Below are 23,438 nucleotides of genomic sequence, written 5' to 3' on the forward strand. Positions count from 1 at the left end.
CAAGTATGTTATTTATTTATACAAATCGCTGATAGTTCCACTAGATCACTTGTGTCTTCCTGGGATGAGTAAATCATTTCTGAGACATCCATTCCCATTAGTAAAGACCAGGAGGTGCTGTTGCTGTCTATAATTCCAACTCAGCAGGGCACAGGACCACTGGACAATTGGAAATGATGGCAGCAGCAACTGCAGTCAGAGAGTAGAACAGAACAATAAAATATATGGTACCAAATTTGCACTAGCAATGAATACTAGTGTGAATATTAGATATTGGAACTGATAAAAAAACATGAACATTTTTGATGAAAATCTTTGAAATGTTCGGAGGGATATCAAAAAATTGACATTTTAAAAATTTTGACCAGCTCTATTAAGTATACCCCATGTTTGACACAGCTGAAACAAACATATTTCAGTTCTGTCACTGATGCTGCATACAGTACCATACAATGCAGACCAAACTCCCAAATTCTATAGGGTGAAATAGAAGTGTCATGTGTTTCCATCCTAAATCTTAAAATATCTTATCATTATTACTGAGTTAAAGGAATTGTATTACAATAATTGCTCAGATGAGATAGGAGCTGCATTGTACATATGTAGTCACAGTGACAGAACAGTCCATGTCCCAAAGGGTTTACAATCCAAGGTCTTGGGGGTCTTTCTGGTAATTTCAGTGGGTTTTGGATTAGGCCCTAAATAAATAATAAATAATATGGAGAAAGAGGATGCTGGGGGTTGGGGAAGGATTAGTTCAATCTATATGCCAATTCAATTCATGGAATCTCTCTGAGGCTAACAAGGGTGCCATTTAGTAATAATTGTGTTGATGGTATTTTTGTATATAGACACTGTCATTTAGTAACTGAAGTGAGACAAACAACTCCTTTCATATAGGTCATCACAACCCATCTGGTGAGATTAATTACTTTGACTTTAACCAGTTTTGAACTAGACACCTGTTGATAAAGTGCTCTGTATCCCATCACGTATCACCCTTGTCTTTTTTTGATGTACTGTATTAAATATACCTTAAACCCTTTGACCAAAACAAGGTAGTGAAGAGGCACATGATTGTTTTTAAAGTTAAAAAAAATAGCTGATTTTTTAGAATCTCAAAAAAGTTTACCCTCACTTTGTGTTTTTGAAATTTTGTGTGGATTCTTATTTTATAAGAAAGTGTATGTTTCTGTTCAGGTCCAGTTTGATAAGCATAGTGGAACAGGAATTATTGCTTGTAACTACTGTATAACAACCATTTAGATGTTCGCTTTCTGTGGGTCTCCTTTCTGGGGTTCATTACTGTTAGAACTTTATGAGATGCTCTATATAAACACCAAAATACTTCACTCTTCCTTGGCATTTGTGCTCCAGTTTTTGTATTTCTTATGAGATCCATTTCTTCTGTATCCACAAAGAAGTACCCCTCCCCCACGATTATGGTTAAAAAGAGGTTGCTTCCTGATACAATACATCTGCTAAGGCATTATACTAGGAATCTTGGTCAAGTGGCCTGAAAGGGACCTACTCAGTGAATAAATGAGAAGGGCCAAATTCTGCACTCTCTTACATTTGTACAACCTTATTATCTTAAATAAACTGAAAGCAAAATTAGATAGCCCATTGGTGGGAGAGGGAAGACAGGAAGAAAATGAGGGAGGGGAAAAGGGTCTGAGAGGAAAGTCCCTGTTTGGGATAATGAAAAATGAAGATCAAGGAGTTTGAGGAAGGGAAGAGGAAGCATCTCTGCAGTTTTGGTGGATCCAGGCCTCATTTAGCCTTAGTCAACTCCTAAAGTAAAGATCACTTCAAAATCATATTATAAGCCCCTTATGAAGGTACTGCAAAGTTACCATCTACAGATAAGAGGCAGAACTGAAAAAGTAGCTATGCGGCTTTGTTTTCTGGTAGCTGCATAGAGTTTGCAATTAGGATTAAAACACATCAAGACAGTTCCAGTAGGTTTTTGGGTGGTTAAACCTCCAATTTTAATTGAACTGCCTTCAGCTGGTGATAAAAATCTGCCTTTTTAAAAGGTCATGCAAACTGCATAGTTTCTGTAGCATGTTAAATTCAACTTGAATTTGCATTATATGTAATAATATGGGGTGGGAGATTCATGGGTTTCATAGAAATATGTGTATTTGTCCATCCAAAATGTTAGGCTACTTAAGCCTCTTTCCCTCAGGATGTTCCTGTTTCTTTTCCTTTCCTTTTTTTATTTTATTTTTCCATGTGTCTTTTAAAGCAGTCTTATTCTACTGCCTTCAGTCAAGTTAACATATAAACAATAAGATACTAAGGAGACTTCTCTGGTCCAGCTCCTAACCTGCATAAGAGCTTCTGGTTGGCACACCTGAGAAGAGGGGGCAAAGGTATTCTAAAGCCCCGGTTGTTTTTGCCTTATACCTCTGGATTTCCAGGAGCCAGTTCAGCACTGGCACGCTTAACTTGCACTGGCTTGTAAAGGTTCATATGGGCAATAACGCTGGCCAGGGATCACCAGACATACCCCCTTGCAAACTATATGCCAGAGAAGGAGAAAACAGGAAGGAGTGAATTGGAGCCAGGATTTTTGTGCCTGCTGAACTTTTAGGGAAGCTTTATAATCACTTTAGTGATGCATATATGCTATAGTACAACGAGGGATCTGGCCTGTTCGAACCCCTTCTTCTCCCGAACATGCACAATAGTATGTGCTTATAAATCAATCTTTTATTGCTCTCCTAAAAGAACTAAATAAATAAAACTATTTTGTTTTTTAAAAAGAATGTTAGCCACAAGTAATGCTGTATTCTTGAAAGATCTAAAATCCTTCCAGTCATGAGATAATTACCAGGCATTCTTATATTCACAGGTAAGCTATTGTATGGAAAAATGTTGAAGCAAAAGTTTTTAAAAAATCTTACTAATGTGAAAGAGATGATGAATTTTAATAAACTAAATATTTCAAGTGAATATGCAGGAGAAAGGCAACCTTTCAATGTTACCTTTCAGTCTTCTGCATAAAACTGTGACCAATTTAGGGGAAAGGTAAGCCTAGCAAATTAAAATCAATAAAAAGGGGAGGCACTTCTCTGGTTTGCGTTTTGGAGTAACTGAGGGCAGAGCTATTAATGCAGATTAGCACCCACTTTTGCCTAACCCAACAAAGCAGACAAATTGCAGTGACCTCGCAAGACAGAGGTCTGAATGTTTTATAATAATAAATCAGTCCCTTAGTATACACATTTCCTGTTTCATAAATCAGGGATTAAATTATATGGTCTCACAGTTTTGATTCATTTGACATCTGTCTATAAGTACACTGGACTGCTGCGGTTTTGGCTGGTGATGTCACATATAGGTAAGCCAGGGACACCAATGAATTTCTTGTCCTCAAAAATCCTAGCTTCATTCCTGCTTACAATAATATTCAAAAAGAACAATAAGTACCCAATGTAACAGTTAAGCGACACAGCGTCAAACTCACAGACAGAGCTGAGCATGCAGATGAAGCACAGCAAATTTACGGGGCTCTTCATTTTGCCATAAGGATGAAGAAGCGGTTATACACCTGTGCACTTTTGCAGACTTTTGCCACAGACAATGGTAGTGTTCTGAGTAAAGAAAGAGAGAATATTGTGAAATTTGGGGAAAAAGACAATCAAATTTGCCAAAATTATTTGAGTTCTCAAAATTAAGCATCTTGTTGCTCAGCAAATTTTTGAGAAACTCAGCAAAACCTTTTGTTTTTGCTTTCTCTGCCCCACAAATTAAAAAAAACAGCTGTCCAACTGGACGCAACCTACATTGAATTTGAAGGGAGGAACCCACATTTCAGGGGAGAATAGTGTAGAGGAGGCCAGGAGACCAGTGTATGTGTACATGGTTAGAATTCTACCTGCAGTTACAGCATCTCTGTAAGCAGTTCCTTTAATAAAGAGCGAGTTTAGTTTTAGAAACATGGAGTCTCCGCCTGCTACTACCCTGGACCCAGTACAGGAAATACAGCTCATGTCACAGAGCATAGCTTCTATGCCACCCAGGGATTCCCCCAGCATAAGGAAAAACCCCAGATAGGTGGTGAAGCTGATTTTTACTGCCACTTTGCACTGCTGGAAGAATCCGAGAGTTTTTAAGTTGTCACTTGTTTAAAAAAAAACAACAACAACAAAACCCATCTCTAAGTTGTAGCACCATATCATTAAAGATCACTAAAGCTTTTCTTGACTGTTTCTGTCTCTTCTTTTTTTATGTCTGCCTTTTTCTTGCTAACAGTAAAGTCTGATGTTAATGGAAAAACCATTAAAAAAAACCCCTATTATCCTATGAAGAAAAAGTGAGTGCACTCAAGTGTAAAAGGAAGACTTATCGATCAATTTTCAGCTAAACTTTGCTTGTCTGACACTTCGCAGTAGAGGAATGTGTTTTTATTGCATGACCAGGTAGTTCAGATTTCCGGTCATTCTTAGTAAAGACCCTTTTTATAACATTGATAAAATTTTATCACAGAGCTATGAAAACAAAATTAGATTTCATAACTCACATCAGACCTTAAAAGAACTGCTTCTATAAATTTTTAAAACATCATATTTAATATACCTATTCTGAAAAAAATATATTTTAATTTGATTGCAAGTTTTACTGAAATTCTCTTTTATTTTTTCCCAGAAGGGAGGAATTGCTTTGGCTGTCAGTAAACAAATGACTCCAGAAGAACGGTGAAAAAATGTCGTCAGCAAATTATCTTTATTTATTTCAAGTTGACTGCAATCTACTGGCGTACTCTTCTGTACAATTAATCTGGTGTGACATAAAATGCATTTAAAAAATGCTGCATTCTGATGGCTGATCGCCTGTATACAATGCACAGAGCTTGGGAAATCAGTTACAATGCTTGTGCATGCATGTGCAGTAACTGCTTTCCAAAAGTGCATGGCAATGTGTGCTCCATATCTAAGGAAATAGTTAAGTATTGTGACTGTTGGCTATGTAAATTCCATAACTTTCAGAATTAGTCCACAGTATTGAGGGACTGGATAATTAAAATGAATTTTCAGAATCTATTCTTGCAAAGGTTGTCTGCAGTGATTTTGTGTTTGAAGGGAATAGTTGCAGGGATCTATTCTAAAATACATATATGTAATTTGGAGAACAATCCTCAGTAAGAAAAATAGCTTTAGCATATGAATATAGGTGAAGTAATTCACATTGAATTGATTAAGAATCATAATTAAACTTGTTTCTAAAGATATCTGTTTTTGTAATGTTCTAAAGTCCACTTTTTTATCAGGAATGATATAAAAATAAACTGTGTTCTGCAGCTTCTGCACTGGTTCCTTGCAGAAATGAACAGCAGCAGAAAAAAGTGGCAGGCAAAACATTTCACACATCATAATCTTCACAGGTATCCCAAGTTCTTTGAAAGTGCTATTCTATGAGCTATACAATCATATTTGCTTGTTGTGCTTCTGCAGACAAGTTACCACCATTTTTAATGCCTAAAAGACTGTCACTATTTTGGGAAGAAAATCTTTATTAGGTGGAAAAGAGCCTAATGTTGAACATACACACAAAAAGCCTTCACCTGAAGCAGACACATAGTACACTAAAGAGAAAATTAATTACAGAGCAAACCAGTGGAAAATTGTTCTTACCAAAAGAAAGAAGCTTAATTAAGAGCCTACTCCAACGCTTACTGAAGTTAATGGTAGCCTTTCCATTGACTTCAGAGGATATTGCGTAAGAGCCTAAGTTAATATTCCTTGCTATTGTAAAGTCATTTATTGTAGCTTTACGCTATCTCTTTCACCAAAGCTAACAACCTACTGCTTTGGCCTTTTGGAGGGAGCATGGCAGGGGGTCTAACTATGAGATAGGTGGAGACAAAGGGCTTGGCTACACTTGCAAGTTAGAGCGCATTAAAGCAGCTCTGGGAGCCCTAGCTCACTATCCGTCCATGCTGGCAAGGCATGTAGAGCACTCTGACTTCACAGCTAGAGCGCTCCTAGTACTCCACCTCAGCGAGAAGATTAACACTTCTTGCATCTTGGCTGAAACGCCCGGGTGTCAGTGTGAATGAGGTGTTGCATTACTGTGCTCTGATCAGCCTCCAGAAACATCCCATAATCCCCTTAAATCAAGTGGCCACTCTTCTCATTGTTTTGAACTTGCTGTAGGAATGCGGATATGCCCTTTGGAAGCTCCGTTTCTGACAGCCGGCATGCTTATCTGCTCCGAGACAAAGCAACCATTACTGTGGAATGCTGTGTGAGAGAGAGAGAGGCGGGGGGGAACAGGGGGGTCTGCTGCTATCTGAACTTACAAGATAGCATGCTGACATGCTCTCAGCCCCCCAAAAACCCACTCTCTCTCTGCCCACATACACACAACACACTCCCTGTCACACTCCACCCCACCCATTTGAAAAGCACGTTGCAGCCACTTGTATGCTGGGATAGCTACCACAATGCACTGCTCTCTGTGGCCACTGCAAGAGCTGCTAATGTAGCCATGCCAGTGTGCTTGTAGCTGTCAGTGTGGACAGACTGCAGCGCTTTCCCTACTGCGCTCTATGAAGGCTGGTTTAACTCAAAGCGCGCTACATCTGCAAGTGTAGCCATGCCCTAAAACAGATTTGCTGGTCAGAATAAGAGTCACAAGATAGCAGTAACTAAACATAGGCAGACACTTACCTTAGATGGCTAGATCTTGTCCAGTGATGATCATAGGTCAGGCTTGATAAAAATGGATCAGTTTGCTGGATAGTTCTGTCTGATCAAATGTAATTTCTACTACTTTTGTACTATTTAACAGATGACATTGTTGCTAACATTCACTGAGACAGCTTTATGAGGCTCAGTGGTACTCTGTTTGCTCTTATTTAAACATGTTATTGTCTTATACTAATTTAGCCAAAGATTAAAGTTAATCAGTAAAGATTTCAGTGTATTCTTGCTTAGACAGTTACAAAATAAAATTCAGTAGTCTTATAAGAAATTATCCATCATCATAATTTCTAATTACAGATCTAAGGGCAGATCTTCACCTGATGTAACTTGTTAAAGCTCCAGTGAAGTCACCTATACTATTACTGTAAACCTTGTCATAAAATCAAATATATTTAAATCAGATTTTTAATCACTTTGGTTGGCTGTTTCCCGGGATTAGGTTTCTCTCTTTCTTCCAGGTATTCAAGGTTCTTTTTCTCAGGTTCCTCTTCAGACTTCTCTGTCTTCTCTCCAGATCATCTCTGCTGTTAAATGACAGGTTTCAGAGTAGCAGCCGTGTTAGTCTGTATTCGCAAAAAGAAAAGGAGTACTAGTGGCACCTTAGAGACTAACAAATTTATTTGAGGATAAGCTTGAAGTGAGCTGTAGCTCACGAAAACTTATGCTCAAATAAATTGGTTAGTCTCTAAGGTGCCACTAGTACTCCTTTTCTTTCTGCTGTTAAAGCATCTCTTTTAAGGCCAATATTCACACCCTATGTTTTCTTCCAAGACCCTTCTGCCTCTACCAACCTTCTGCTGGTCACACTAATTTTCTTCCCAGAATTGCAGCTTGTCACATTTCTATGCCAAAGCCACATTTTCAAAACTAGGTGAAGCCTGGAGCTGTACATGGGTTTCTCTGCCAAAAAAGAGTGGAATTTCACAGGTACTTTTGAGAATAAAATTTAGCCAAGTGTGTGGTGTTCTGACTGGTTATGATGGTGCCAATGGTTTACTATTATAATTTTTGGAAAGTATTCAGGCTATTATGTAAGATATCTGTGTTCACATAGAGAATCATCAAGAGATGCAACTCTAGGGTTAAACTTCTAACCTACATAGTTCATGTTCTTATTCAAAGGTATATTTGAAATTTGTTCTCCAACAGATTTAATTATGAGCTAAATTCTGCTGGTTAGGCACAGCCTGTTCCCAGAATTCCCAGTTGCCCTAGGGGAAGGGAATTGTTAGATCCCTTTGAGCTGTGCAGCATATTCTTTCCCTTCTTGTGTGTGGCTGACCAGCATTATTGGCTGGCATGTTGTGGGGCAGAGCCATGGCCATACCAACTCCCCATCACTAGTTGCTCCAAGCAACATAGGTGAACAACTTGAGAACAGCTCGTGATTCTGGATTACCTTTATCCGGGTAATGCAATGTAGGTGAGTCCTTATTTTTCACCCCACTGCATGCCCATGTAAGCATGACCATGATCCAGCTTCATATTTGAAGGATAGCATATGTAAAGGTAAGAACTAGGATTAGAGTTAGGCCAAAACTGGAACTTCAAATCCAAATCCCTTCGAAGTCTTTGTGATCAAATTCATCCCTTCATCTTTGATTCCAGTTAGGAGCCCATTTTCCAGTTTAGATTTTATCAGAATCCTGCAAAAATAGCTACATTTTTCTTTCTTCCTCAGGCTGATTCTGTGATATTTCCACCACCTAAGTCATGAGAGGACAGTGTTGAAGGTTTTGGCATCATTGTAAATCCTAGCCTTGAACCCAAATCTTGAACTATACCATGAGTGAAATCCTGGCTCCACTGAAATCAATGGGACTTTTGTCATTGACAAAGGAGCCAGGATTTTGACCCATATACCTAATCCAGATTCCAACTCAAACACTTCCTGCACACATCTCTGATTAGGATAATTAAACAGACAGACATGTAATTGTTTCAGGAGTCTAGGTGCTGCAGTGGGATAGTGTATTAGCTTTTCATCTCTGGAGAACAGAGTTCAAAATCTATTAAAGGTTGCAAACAAAAATGAATTGGGTTACATAGTTTGGCAAAATTACATGAGTAGCAGGCTCTACTTAAAAGAACTCTGGGAGTGGAAAAAAGACAAGGTGCTTCGGCAAAGCTGTGGCAAAGTTTAAACAGTAATTGCCAACCCCATCCTAAATTCTGGTTAATATCAGTTGTCACTTTCATAAGTATTAAATTAATTTTTAAAGCAAATTCTTCTGTATGTTTCCTCCATGAAAACAATGTGGGTTTTGATTCTGCCACACTTACACTGAGTGGCAGAATTGAAACCTACTCACCATCTTGGTTGTTATAAACTGATTTTGAAAACAGACTTGCACTGCAATAGAGGAAGAATAGCCTCATTGCTTCCTTATAAGACATTTTTAGTGCATTCTGGTTGAGTAATTTTTAGGATAGGTCTGATATAGCTTTCCTGAGTATGTAAAAGCTTTGGCTAAAGACTATAGCTCTTCTGATTTTGTTATTTAGTGTGATCTAAACAGACATAAGTCAATAGGTAAGAAATGTCATGTTTTCATTAAAATTGTTTGATCTCATTAGTTTAGATTATGGTTAAAATATAGAGGATATACTAGTAAAATCAATCAAAGGGGAACAAATAAGAAGTGCTTGTAAAGTCACTTGGATTCCTAACATGCTAGATCTCATAATTAGAGGTACTTACAGAGAAATAATTTCCTACAGAAAAATGCTAAAACCAGGCTCACAGTGTTCTATGGTGCAGAGGGCAGCAAGTGGACACTGAGCTAGATTCTGACTTTTCTCATACACCAGTGAAACCTCATTAAAGTTCATGGAGTTACTCTAGTGTAACTGCGCAGAATCTGGTTTTTAATTTGTTTGGTTTTAAACCTTTACTGAAAGAGGATGGTTCTAATACAAAGACTCTCCACAATGAAATATAATCTTGATTACCCAAAGGACTAGTGAATATGATAGGCAAAATATTTCCTGAAGTGTTTTCCTTTTGCAAAACCTCCAAGCTTAAAATCAGGCAATATATTATCTATAAAGGATGAGCGGGAATATGACTTTGGATTTATTTATATACTTCTCCTTCCAAAATTTTCCCAGTTCCTCATTTGTATTCATTACAAGATTTTGCTTATAAGTATCCTCCAGGCTGATGTACGAGCGATAGTTCTATAGAAGATAGAGGAATTAAAAATGCATTTCAGTTTGGACCCTAAATTAGATGTTGGGAAAATATTTAGATCCAAAACCTGCCCTAAAATGTTGGCACAATGAAAACCCACTGAAATCATTGGGAGTCTCATATGCATAACCAAGAGCATAATTTGACCCTTAATTTAAAAAAATATTTTCTAATTTATTCACATCACTTAACTGAAAGTAATTAAGGCCCAAATTCAGGACACCATTCCTACTAAGGAAAAAACATAAGTACATACTTCAACATGATTTAAGACAAGTTAAGCAGGTGCTTATATGCTTTCTTGAACCAGAGTCTAAACACTCAATTCTTTGTGTTAATTGATCACTTACATTTTTATACTTTTTATTTTATAAACCATACATATTGTAGTATGATAAACCATACATAGTATTTGCTCCTTGATGAATGAAAGATATTGAAATACATCATTTGACCCTTACTCACACAAATAGTTCTTACTTACGTGTACAGTTACATCGAAATCCATAAGATATTAGAGGAAAAGGCCCTTCTCATGTGAGCAAAATATTTCAGGGCTGGGTCCAATACTATTAATGAATGAATGACTATTGTATTGGGGTGATATTTTTGATACCTTACAATGTATGTTTTGTGTAGCTCTGTAGAATCCCTTCTATATTTATTGCAAAATCTAAAAATAGATCTGTATTTGCAGTATTTCTTTGTCTTTGCAAATATTGTATAGGATAGATTATTTTAATTCAACTTTCAAGTGTAATAATTTTGTTACCAAATTGAATTCTGTGTTTTTGTTATATCTTGATTACATGATTATCATCAGTGATTAAATCTGTCATGAATGTAGCAGTTATTTCAGTGGTGTTGTTTGTAGTTTGTATCCTTTATGTATTTAAACATATCTGATGTTCCTTTTGAGATGGAGTGTTGGAAGGCTTAATTAATTGGTAAAGCACTTTGAGATCCTCAGATGAGAAAGAGCTGTGTAAGAATCCAATCTGACTCTCACTGATTTCAGTGGAAGTTGGATCATGTCCTAAATGCAAATTATACAATATTTATTAAATGAAAGTAAGGCAAAGTGGCAGATTGAGCAAAAGGACTAATATCTGGAACCTTAGGCCCATTCAACAGTAAAATCAGTTTAGTAATGTCAGCCTAGGGCAGGGGTGGGAAAACTATGGCCCGGAGGCTGCATCCAGTCCTTCAGACATTTTAATCTGGCCCTCAAGCTCGCGCCAGGGAGCAGGGTCGGGGGCTTGCCCTGCTCCGCACGTGCTGTGGCTCCGTGCAGCTCCTGGAAGCAATGGCATGTCCCCCCTCTGGCTCCTACATGTAGGGGCATCCAGGGGACTCCACATGCTGCCACCGCCCCAAGTACTGCCTCTGCAGCTCCCATTGGCCAGGAACCACAGCCAATGGAAGCTGTGGGGGCGGTGCCTGCAGACAGGGCAGCGTGCAGAGCTGCCTGGCCACACCTCCATGGAGGGGAGCAGAGGGGGGACATACTGCTGCTTCCGGGAGCTGCTTAAGGTAAGTGCCACCTGGAACCTGCACTCCTGACCCTCTCCCAGACCCCAGCCCTGATCCCTCTCCTGCCCTCTGAACCCCTCGGTCCCAGCCCGGAGCACCCTCCAGCACCCCCAACCCCTCATCCCCAGCCCCACCCCAGAGCCCGTAACTGCCCTGCTCCCCCAAATCCCTGCCCCAACCTGGAGCCCCCTCCCACACCCTGAACTCCTCATTTCTGGCCCCATCCCAGAGCCCGCACCCCCAGCCGGAGCCCTCACCCCCTCCCTCACCCAACCCTCAATTTCATGAGCATTCGTAGCCCACCATACAATTTCCATGCCCAGATTCGGCCCTCGGGCCAAAAAGTTTGCCCAACCCTGGCCTAAAGCATGATCATGAAGTCTTTTTGTAACATAAACTATCTCAATTGCCTTCCATGATACAGGCCCTGACACAGGAAAACATTCTTTTACAGGAAAGCATTTAAATATGTGTTTACGTTCAATTGAGCCAATGAGGTGTAAGCACATGCTTGAAGTTAAACGTACGCGTAAGTGCTTTCCTTAATAAGGATGGACTTAATCATGTGTTTGTGCTTTTCTGACCAGGTCCTTGCACCCCAATCCCACAAAGATGTATGTATCTAATTAAATTTACATATCCAAGTATGAAGTCAATGGATGTCGATCCACCTGCTTTAGTAAGCTTTGGATCAAGTCCTATGAGTAGTCTCACTGAAGTCAACTCAGTGTGTAAAGTTAAGCACATGCATAAGTATTTGCAGGACTGAGGCCTTAGTTTGTAAACTGGGTCATGAGTGAAATGAATTTGACAGTCACCCTACTTCCCAACTAATATTTGTGCACATCTCAAAGGCCCACATATACACTAATTTGGCATGATTGGCAGCTCCTGCTGGGAAAGCAGAAGTACTAAAATAAAGGGGGCATTATAGTTCAGAAAAGAGCGTTTGGGCAGAAATATTTGGGGGATCTCCTACAGGATCTGCTCACACTGTATTTGGCCTCAGTCCACCCATTTTGTGAGCACTACAATTCACTCAAAACATTAAATGGAAAAAAGTCCCATTAGAAGAAAAAAGAGGGTGCGAGGCTTGGCTTCCTGGGCCTCTTCCTTCTCCTACTTAAAGCATAAAAGCTTCACTCACCAGGTTCACAAATAGCTTGAACCTGCTCTGATAATTCCACCTACTCTGATTTAGTCTCTGATTCTGCAGCTTTCTTCCACAAGGAAGTGTGAAATTCTCAACATAATGGGACATATTGTTTAATACATCTAAAAGGAACACTTAGAAGTTCTTCATTTTATTCTGTCTGTACAATAGTATTTAATCTTGCGCTGTAGATGAAAACTTGCTTCAGATCAGAACTGTGACTCAATTTGTCAGGAGAGAAAAGGAGAGCAAGCTCTTGGTTACAGACCTGATTCCCAGTGGTTGGCAATTTGCACTAATTCCTTGTGAAACCTTTGTTTCTGTAGATGGAGACATTAGTTACAGTGGTGTCTGAAGCCAGCTGGAATAGCTTCTTTAACTCACTTTGGATCCAAGCCTGAGAGACGCTGTAGACTGAAAGTTCTCAGCATCTTGCAGGATTGGGCCCTGAATAAGGCCAAGATGGAAGAAATTGGTGGGACATAAGCTGCTTTTACTTTTATTGTAATACTTTTTAGGTAAGATTCCCTCTTTGTACTGATTTGAGAATTACTGCTGTAATTACAAAGATGGGAAATGTACTTCTACATTCCTTAAATTTATCAAATCAAGGAGGAAGGAAGTAAAATACACGCATAGTACATATAAATATTTTAACATATGGTGTCAGTGAACAGCCTTTGTTTCTGTAATGTTTTGTTTCTACATCAACACACACACACAATGCCAAGAACACTTAGAGCCCCAGAGTTCAATTCTGTGACACCAGTCTTTCTTTGAGTCCTTTAGATACAGAATAATGATCATTATGGATTTTTCCTCTATGCAGAGATCTGAAAGTCACCATGGAAAACACACAAGAATAGCCTATGATGTTGGTACAGAGAAATGTGACTTCTAAGTCAAGAAAGAAAGCATTCTTGTGAGATAGTGTGAATCTTATTTCACTGGCATGCAGTGAATATTGAAGCTCAGCCATGCCCTGCCTCAACCCCTCAGAAGGCTATTGTGGCATTTAAATGACCCGTCACACTTAATTGTCAATTTTAATTTTTGTTATTTGTATTTATTATTATTGTAATACCTAAAGGCCCCAGCTGAGATATGAGGGCCCCATTTTGCTGGCCAGTACAATATATTTCACTGAAAGACATCAGTGTCTCCCACTATTTGAAATCATAAGAACAGCCATACTGGGTCAGACCAATTGTCCATCTAGCCCAGTATCCTATCTTCTGGTAGTGGACAATGCCAGATGCTTCAGAGGGAATGAACAGAACAGGCAATCATTGAGTGATACATCCCTGTCGTCCAGTCCCAGCTTCTGGCAATCAGAGGTCATGGTCACCCAGAGGATGGGGTTGCATCCCTGACCATCTTGGCTAACTTATCTAATTCTTTTTTTAACCCCATTATAGTTTGGCCTTCACAAAATCCCCTGGCAATGAGTTCCACAGGTTAACTGTGCATTGTGTGAAGAAGTACTTCCTTCAGTTTGTTTTAAACCTGCTACCCATTAATTTCATCAGGGGACCCCTGGTTCAGTCAGGGAATCAAATACATACACTAGTGCTATGAGGTTGTTTATCAAATTATCACTTCTCTCCAACACTATTTTTTAAAATCCTCTTACTATTTGTATTTTGAACCATTTGTCTGTTTTAGGGCTTGGTCCTGTAAATGCTGCCATGCAACTCCCATTGAAGTCACTGGGATTTCCACACACAGAGGGTTTGCAGGAATAAGTCCTTTATCTGAGTAATGATGTTTTTGAGTATTTTTATAATATTTTTATAATATTTTTATATCTTATTTTTATTGATGATCTACAATGGCCTGAGCACTTAAATAAGTGGGTAGAGGAGGGGATGTTTATACACGAAATTATTATTTATTTATTGGATCCCCAACTCCCCAGATTAGAAGTCAGTTGAATTATTTTCCAAACTGATCCGCACAAAATCATTAGCTAAAGTTTACAGTAGTAGAGATGTGTACTAATCAAAAGTACTTTAATCACTTCTCTTTTTTGATCAGCCCATTATTCCCAGTTATACCAACTAATGTGTAGGGAGAGTGAAAACCAGAGCCTGGAAAAAGAAAGAAAAAATTATAATGAAGATATAAATACAGCACTCTATTGTATATATCCACTACTGCTAACTTAGCTAGTTAGGGTTTATTCTACCCTAATATATAGCACAGACTTCCCTTTAGCTCGGAAAACACATTTTGCTTTGTGTAACAGAATCCCCTTAAAAACTGGAAGATTAAATTACAAGGGAAGAAGTTAATTAACTTAAGCTAGTTTTGCAAACCCAGAAAGACCATATGAAACACTCAAAAAATCTCATTCCCCCCAGTCAGATTTTGGCTACCCCTTTCACACTCTTATAACCCCACAAAAGGAAATGTTACTCAAAATGTATGCAGGGCAGTTTAGGAGCATCTTTCAGTCTGCAAAGTAAAAACTGCAAACTATACATTTTTCCACGTAAGCTTTGTTTTTCTTTAAAATTAAAAAAAGAAAAATGGAATAATAAAAAGTTATAGAATTGTTGAACCAACACATCCTAGTAAATGCAAAGTTATGACTGACAGTCACTCCTTAATTGACACAAGTGGGCTATTATAGCTTACCCCATATAGTGGTTTGAGTTAACCACTTCACTTTGCTTTCCAATCCTTCGTCTATCCTCCTTGCCAGAAGGATTCAATAATATCCTAAATTGGCCTTGATTTGTTTAAAATGTCAATCGTACCACTAGGTGGAGTCTTAGTTCATGTATGTGCTAAATGTCTCACCAGCTGAATTCTGCTACCTTCAATGGTCTTTTGAGTTTAGGTCCTAAACATTATTCGGACCCGAATTCCGACATACTAAAGTAGAGGAGAAAGAGCTGGGCCACTCGAGTTAAGACCGAAGCTGGATGAGATCCTTGGAGCTGGACTTCCCCGCTTTGGGTCACTGGGAAGGGGAATGGGAGTCCAATGTCACAACCATTAAAACTTTGGGGTAGGGGCAGGAGTAGGGTGTTGGGAAGCGCATCCTAAAGGGGCAACGCGGAGAGGTCCTTGGGCATAAGGAAGGCAAGGGGGGCTTGTCGCCTGCAAATCCCAGCCTACGGGGATGTTTCCTGGGGCACGGAGGGGTCAGGAAGGGAGAGCAGGCTACTGACGGGTAGTTTAGTCTACACATAAGCGCCACTGCACACATTAGTACCGGGAAGCGCCCCCGGCTTAACAGCGGTCGGGCAGCGAGGAAGCTGCAGTTGCAACCCCTGGCCGCCGGGGGCCGCTGTGCCCTGGCAAGGGGCTGCTCGCCGAGGTCACAGCTCCTGGCTGTCAATGCGGGGCAGGTGGCTGCAAAGAGGAGCCCACCCCCTACCCGCAGCAGCTCCAGCTCCTCCGCCCCCGCCTCCCGCAGGGGGTTCAGGTATGTGGAGGGCCCTGGAGCTGGGGGCGGGGTCCGGGAGAGGGAGGAGCCACTGTGGCTGGAAGTGTGGAGGGAGGGACGTGGGGGCAGCTGCAGGGGTTCCCAGCCTTACTGGGGGTGGGGGAGGGAATTTAACCTACTAGGGGCATATGGAGGGGGGCTCATGGCATTGGGAGGAACTGGGTCCCTGTGGCTTTGCTGGCAGAGTTGTTTTACTGGAGCCGTCTCTGGTGTAACCCCACTGAAGGCAAGCTTTAGCTCAGGTCACATTTTGCTCCACGTCCATTGAGAGCCACCAGGACAATGGCTGTTTCCCCCACTTTATGGGTAGGGCGGTTAGGCCTTTCCCCCCACAAAAAACAACTGTGTGAAAGGGAAGCTGAGACAACTCCTTCCCTGGCACCATCCTCCCTCTCTCCCAGACCTACAACAGCCTCTGCGGGTCTGGCCCTGAACAGTTTAGCTGGCAAAGAGAGAGCCTGGAGCTCTGTTACCTTTCTGGTGGAGCTATGCAGAACAGAGCTGAAATGAAGGCAGCAGCTCCTATGCAGATGGCCTTGGCCTTGGGATCTGCAGCCCACAGGGTCTGTTCCAGGCAGGTGAATCCCATTCCCTGATAGAACAATATGGGGAGAAATCATTCCACATTTTCTGCTGGATGGGCAATCTGGCTCATGGCCAGGGAATATGTTTCAGTAGTAGCTGTGTTCTAATTTTATTCCAAATGCAGTGGTTTCCATCTCATTCAGAACTCCCCAGAAAGTGTTCTGCATAACGATTAGTGATTGCTAATGGCCATTAATATTTTTAAGTAGGTTCTTATTTGTCGCCTCTGGCTCACTTTATGGGTACTGAGATTCAAATGTATTGTTGGAACAGGGCAGGACAGGGATATAGGATAAAAATCCAATGCAGAGTTGATGTCTGATTTACAGGCCAAGTAATTTATCTTGGACATCTCATTGCAGAGGTGAGCTTGTGCTGCTGGAATCTGGCAAAGCAGTAACTTGGTTTCTGAGTAAATTTCCTTTTACTCTTTTTAACCCCTTTCCAAGTTGGTGATTAAACACATGCAATCACACTTACACACTCGCATTGTTGATGTGGTTTTCAGCTTTTCCTGATTGAAGAGTTCATGAGCATTACAAGCATCCTAAATTATGTGACTGAGCTGCACACATTTTTGTAAACCCCTACAAATCTTGTGCCGCTTACTGACAGTTGTGCACTTGTAGGGAAAGTAGAATATTGAAATAGAGATTTAGATGTTGATCCCAGGGAAGAGTTTTGACTTTGCCCTCTCCATATTTAGGCAGACTATTCAGCCTTGAAAGTTGTATGAGTTATCAGTTTGTATATCAATAGACTTTCTAACTTCTAACTTGGTAGTTAAATTTTGAAGTCACTGTCAGATCTATATCTTGATTGTCTTGGAAGCATAAACATAGCTTCCCTAGTAGTTCATCTGGACACACAGCTGAAATCTGTTCCTTAGTCTGTGTCCAGTCCAGAGAAGCATGTAATGTACTTGAGAGTTTAACTAGCACCTCTATGTGCTGTAAAAGTGCAGAGTGCATAGTATGCATAGCAGGTAAGTAGGAACTTCAGTGGGTTACTAATAAAGTAAAGATTTTATGGTTTAATACCCATCCTCTTCTGTTTACACCAAACTGACAATATGCATGTTCACATCTCAGTATATGGTTGCTGTACCATCTCTGTGACTTAGATGTGTTTTATATAGGAGATTAATTCCTTTACATATGGTGAAAAATGCAGAAGTTGCATTGTTTAGCGTTTACTCCAAATAATGGATGTGGAGTATAGATTGTGAACATGAGAATTGACCATATTAATGCATCAAACACACATTTTAGAAGAAGCGGCTTCCTTTCGAGTGGCTTGTGCCCTTCCTCCTGACATTGTTTTAGTACTTAAGAAAATAGAACAGGGGAGTTAGCCTCATGGGAATAACATCAGGGAAGTCAGTGTCTCCTGACATCCTAACATGGGTGGGGTTTCATTCTCTCCCACGTGCCTCCTCCATGGACTAGGACAGTGGTCTTGTTTCTGTTTAAAAATAGGTTTCAGAGTAGCAGCAGTGTTAGTCTGTATTCGCAAAAAGAAAAGGAGTACTTGTGGCACCTTAGAGACTAACCAATTTATTTGAGGAGATAATGTCACGGCAAACCTGGTGGCTGAACTTTGTGACTTTGTCCTCACCCACAACTATTTCACATTTGGGGACAATGTATACCTTCAAATCAGCGGCACTGCTATGGGTACTCGCATGGCCCCACAGTATGCCAACATTTTTATGGCTGACTTAGAACAACGCTTCCTCAGCTCTCATCCCCTAATGCCCTTACTCTACTTGCGCTATATGGATGACATCTTCATCATCTGGACCCATGGAAAAGAAGCCCTTGAGGAATTCCACCAGGATTTCAACAATTTTCATCCCACCATCAACCTCAGCCTGGACCAGTCCACACAAGAGATCCACTTCCTGGACACTATGGTGCTAATAAGCAACGGTCACATAAACACCACCCTATACCAGAAACCTACTGACCGATATTCCTACCTACATGCCTCCAGCTTTCACCCAGACCACACCATATGATCCATTGTCTACAGCCAAGCTCTATGATACAACTGCATTTGCTCCAACCCCTCAGACAGAGACAAACACCTACAAGATCTCTATCAAGCATTCTTACAACTACAATACCCACCTGCTGAAGTGAAGAAACAGATTGACAGAGCCAGAAGAGTACCCAGAAGTCACCTACTACAGGACAGGCCCAACAAAGAAAATAACAGAACGCCACTAGCCATCACCTTCAGCCCCCAACTAAAACCTCTCCAACGCATCATCAAGGATCTACAACCTATCCTGAAGGATGACCCATCACTCTCTCAAATCTTGGGAGACAGGCCAGTCCTTGCCTATAGACAGCCCCCCAACCTGAAGCAAATACTCACCAGCAACCACACACCACACCACAGAACCACTAACCCAGGAACCTATCCTTGCAACAAAGCCCATTGCCAACTGTGTCCACATATCTATTCAGGGGACGCCATCATAGGGCCTAATCACATCAGCCACACTATCAGAGGCTCGTTCACCTGCACATCCACCAATGTGATATATGCCATCATGTGCCAGCAATGCCCCTCTGCCATGTACATTGGTCAAACTGGACAGTCTCTACGTAAAAGAATAAATGGACACAAATCAGATGTCAAGAATTATAACATTCATAAACCAGTCAGAGAACACTTCAATCTCTCTGGTCACTCAATCTCTGACCTAAAAGTCGTAATATTACAACAAAAAGACTTCAAAACCAGACTCCAACGAGAGACTGCTGAATTGGAATTAATTTGCAAACTGGATACAATTAACTTAGGCTTGAGACTGGGAGTGGATGAGTCATTACACAAAGTAAAACTATTTCCCCATGTTTATTCTCCCCCCCCCCCACACGCACTGTTCCTCAGATGTTCTTGTTAACTGCTGGAAATGGCCCACCTTGATTATCACTACAAAAGGTTTTCTCTCCCCCCGCACCCCCGCCCCCGCTCTCCTGCTGGTTATAGCTCATGTTAAGCTTGATCACTCTCCTTACAATGTGTATGGTAACACCCATTTTTTCATGTTCTGTGTGTATATAAATCTCCTCACTGTATTTTCCACTGAATGCATCCGATGAAGTGAGCTGTAGCTCACGAAAGCTTATGCTCAAATAAATTGGTTAGTCTCTAGGGTGCCATAAGTACTCCTTTTCTTTTTGTTTAAAAATAAGAATTCCAGATGGATAGGGAGGTGGCTTTCTTGTTCTCCATTACTAGGGTAGCTGGTGAGGGCAGGAGCCTTTTCCAGAACAGTTTTTACTCAGCATCAGGGGGAGAAGAATAGTCTTCAGTGTGATGTGACCCTCTCTTTCTCCTTGCCTGTCAAATACAAAGCTATTAACCAGGGATAAGTGATGTCATCACACTGTATGGCTCCTTTAAAAATCATTCAACCAGGGAAGACATTCCTATTAGGCTCATTGGAATAACATCAGGGGATGAACCTGATGTCCTAGCTCCCCTGCTTTTGTGTGAGGGAAGAGGTTAAAAATAATCCACTTAAATAGCATGCAGCATTACATTATTTGCAAGCCTCAGTGGTAACCGAATAAAGTTTCTGGTATTTCGTTATTTTTATACAACAGAAATACATTTGGTTTTTTGCTTATTTCTGATACGTATAATGGGTATTCACCTAAATAAAAACCCTGGACCAGATGATGTAAATGAGTATAATTTCACAGACTTTAAAGTAGCTTGTTGATTTAGATCAGCTGAGGATGTGGCCCTGTATGCCTGAAACCCATTTATAACATATTCTAAAGTATGAGGAAGAATGGACTTGTGAGAAGACACAGCACTAGGAGTCAGGTCACCTGGGTTCTATTCCCTACTCTGCCACTGACCTTGAATAAGATGCAGAACGTCTCTCTACTTCATCTGTAAAATGAGGATAATACTTCTCTACTTTACATGTGTGTTGTGAGTCATAAATCGGTATTTAAAGTAGACTAAGATCATTGGATGGAAGGTGCTATGCAAGTGCTTATTATAAAAGAAAACCCATTTCAAAACTAATTGCCAGATCCTGAGGTGATGTAAATCTGGTGTAGTTTCATTAGTCAATGGAGCTATGCCAATTTAGCTGAGGATCTGACGCACATTTTTTTGTGAGGTCTTGTATAGTTCAGCCTATGCAAGAATATTGAGGTTTGCGGATTGCAGAGACTGTGAAGGCTGCAGAGGGCCTGAAAATGTTACTTATTAATAGTTTCTATTTATAGAAAGCAAAGAAACCAGTGTTAAATTTTTCAAATGCCCAGTACATTTAAAGCTGAAGTAAATTTAATTCTGCTGGCTCCACATAAGTGAAATAGGTCACCATTTCCACTTTGGAGGTCTTGTTTCTTTGCTTTGATGGCATTGTTCAAAGCTTGAGAATGTAAATATTGTATACTACTTCATTTTACATTGTTTTACATTTACTTTTAAGCAAAAACAACCCCCCCCCAAAAAAAAAAGAATCCCCAATGTGTCTGCAGGCTGCTCAGCACTGTTAAAACAGATTTGAGTTAAATTCAAATGTACTGACTTTGACCGTGTCACAACATGTAAAATTATATTTATTTACTCTGCGATGTGCTGGGTGACCCACTTATTTCTGTCCCACAATCATCCTGAGAGAGTTAATATTAAATGGAGAAGGGGATAAACACAGCCTGTGTCCAAAGATTTCATGGCTCTCCAAGGATTCTGTCCTTGTCAAATGTTCTATAGCTTCTGTACCTGGCTGACCTATTCTTGCTAGACTTGGTTTGGTGGAGGAAATTAGTCTGGCCCATGCCTTGTGTGCCTTCCAAAGAAAAGGCCTTGAGAAGATTTTATTTAATAACCCTCAACCCCCCTCCATAGCGGCTTCAGTACAGCCAGAAGTGGATTTGTGCAGCTGTGAAAGGTATTGTTTGATTTGCAAAAGATAATCCAGCTCAGAGATGGATTAATAATGGTACATCCCTTTAGCCCTAGGAGTGGCAGAGCAGTCTGCAGAGCCAATTCAACACCCCAGATTTGAAACCATGCCAGCCACACTCTATTGATGTGTTTACAATCCTTTGACTCTAGGCTTCTCACGCTTCAACCCACCTCTGGGCAGCTGGTGCTGATTCAAAGCCCTTTTGGTAACACTTTTGCCACAAAGTGCAGATGCCATTCAGTGATGTGTTGAATGTAGCCAGGTGCATAATGCAACATGAGAATTCTCTGATGCAGGATCTCTCTCCACTGCTTTCCTTTGTCCTTTTATAATTGATCAGGGTCTTTTAACCTCTGTGTCCAACAAAGGATGCCTGACAGTGGAGAAATGAAGATCATGTGAGTTACAGAAACTCTGGCTGTTATCAACGCAGAGTGCAGTTGAGGAAACCTATAAATATTATAGTAAGAGTGCAATCCTGACAGTTGCAGAGTGTCCTCAGGGGTCCTTAAGCTAGTGGAAGATGAAGTCATGCAGCACCCAACACAGTTCAGCAGTGAGACATACGTTTGCTATGGGCAGTGTGCCACACCCCTACCTTTTTCCAGGAACACAGATTGCTCTGAGACCTTGCTTGTAAACACCACCATGTAGTTTATTTACAGTGTTTTAATCCCTCTGCCAATACATATCAGTGTCTCTGTGATATTGTATTTGAACTTTTTAACCTCTTCTCTAAGAGGGGGTGGAGTAAGGTGTGTCCACTCAGAGAACTCCCTTTGTGAAGCGCTCCGAATCCTTTCTCTTCCTCCCCAGCATTCTTTCCTGGTTCCTTTTGTACATGTGCTAGACCCTCAGCACTCTGTCACAGTGACATTAAGTGATAAACAACCATAAACAAGGGAATCCAGTAGAAATCAAGATAAATGTTCTGCTCTGAGCAATAAGGCCAAAGAGCATAACCCAAGGCAAATGGTCCTCCAAGAGATTCTATTTTGGCCCCTTTTACATGAAGAAATTATAAGAAATTAGTCTATTTTTTTCTGCTCCTAGGGTGTACGTAAACATGTCCACTTAGCTTGATTCTGAATTTTAGGCTCTTGCAGCCATCCTGGCTATATTTTACCCCTCTTTGTTGTTCCTAGCCTCTCTCCCAACTTATTTTGATACTTCATTAAGGCTGTTTTGTCTACTTTTCTATCCTTGCACTGTTTGGGGAAAGTAACAGAAACAGTATTCCTACCCCACACCCTTGAAGATCTCCCCCAAACTTGTAAAGAGATGGGCTTGAGGCAAAGCAAAGCCATCACTTTGTCTTCTTGCATTCCCCATTTTGTGTCCCTTTGTTTTGTTAGAACAAACTGCCTTTGATTTAGTAAGGTTGGTGTATTAGTGCATAATAGATTATCTGTCACCAAGCCAAATCAATCGTGGTTAACAGTGTCTCGACAGAGCATGTAGCTACTATCCTTGACTTGAGCTTGAAAATACCTGTTAGCAAGATCACCAGCAAAGCAGCTTCAAGCACCATATTTGTTTCTCTCTGATGATGATCATCTGCTGCAAGAATGTTCTCAGTTAGCCTTAATGTTTCCCCATACAGGATATCTATTTTCTCTGTGAACCAGCTAAATTGAACATTTTTAACATCACTTTGTGTGCACAAAAGAAGTCAGTTTCCTTAATAAGGATAAAATAAAAAATGGAAGGGCTATAAACCTTCATGCTTCAAGGCAAACGCTAACCTCTAACTTTCATTCTAAACAGGTTATTTCTTAACTTCCCACTTGAGGATTTCTTTAATCTTCATCTGAAGCTTCTAGTACTGACCATTGTTGGAGGGAAGATAC

At 40.5% G+C, this 23,438-nt stretch overlaps 1 protein-coding gene across 1 annotated transcript in view; it reads left to right on the forward strand.

Annotated features, from left to right (window-relative positions):
• DCDC1 (doublecortin domain containing 1) overlaps positions 1-4,710 on the forward strand; it is a 411,407-nt gene extending 406,697 nt beyond the window's left edge. The window contains 1 exon segment of the mRNA XM_077819961.1: positions 4,657-4,710. Within this exon segment, the coding sequence (XP_077676087.1) occupies positions 4,657-4,710 (54 nt within the window).
• Positions 4,711-23,438: the final 18,728 nt, after the last annotated feature.

The sequence above is a fragment of the Eretmochelys imbricata genome, chromosome 6 (genome assembly GCF_965152235.1).
Source record: "Eretmochelys imbricata isolate rEreImb1 chromosome 6, rEreImb1.hap1, whole genome shotgun sequence".
NCBI classification, from domain to species: domain Eukaryota; kingdom Metazoa; phylum Chordata; order Testudines; family Cheloniidae; genus Eretmochelys; species Eretmochelys imbricata.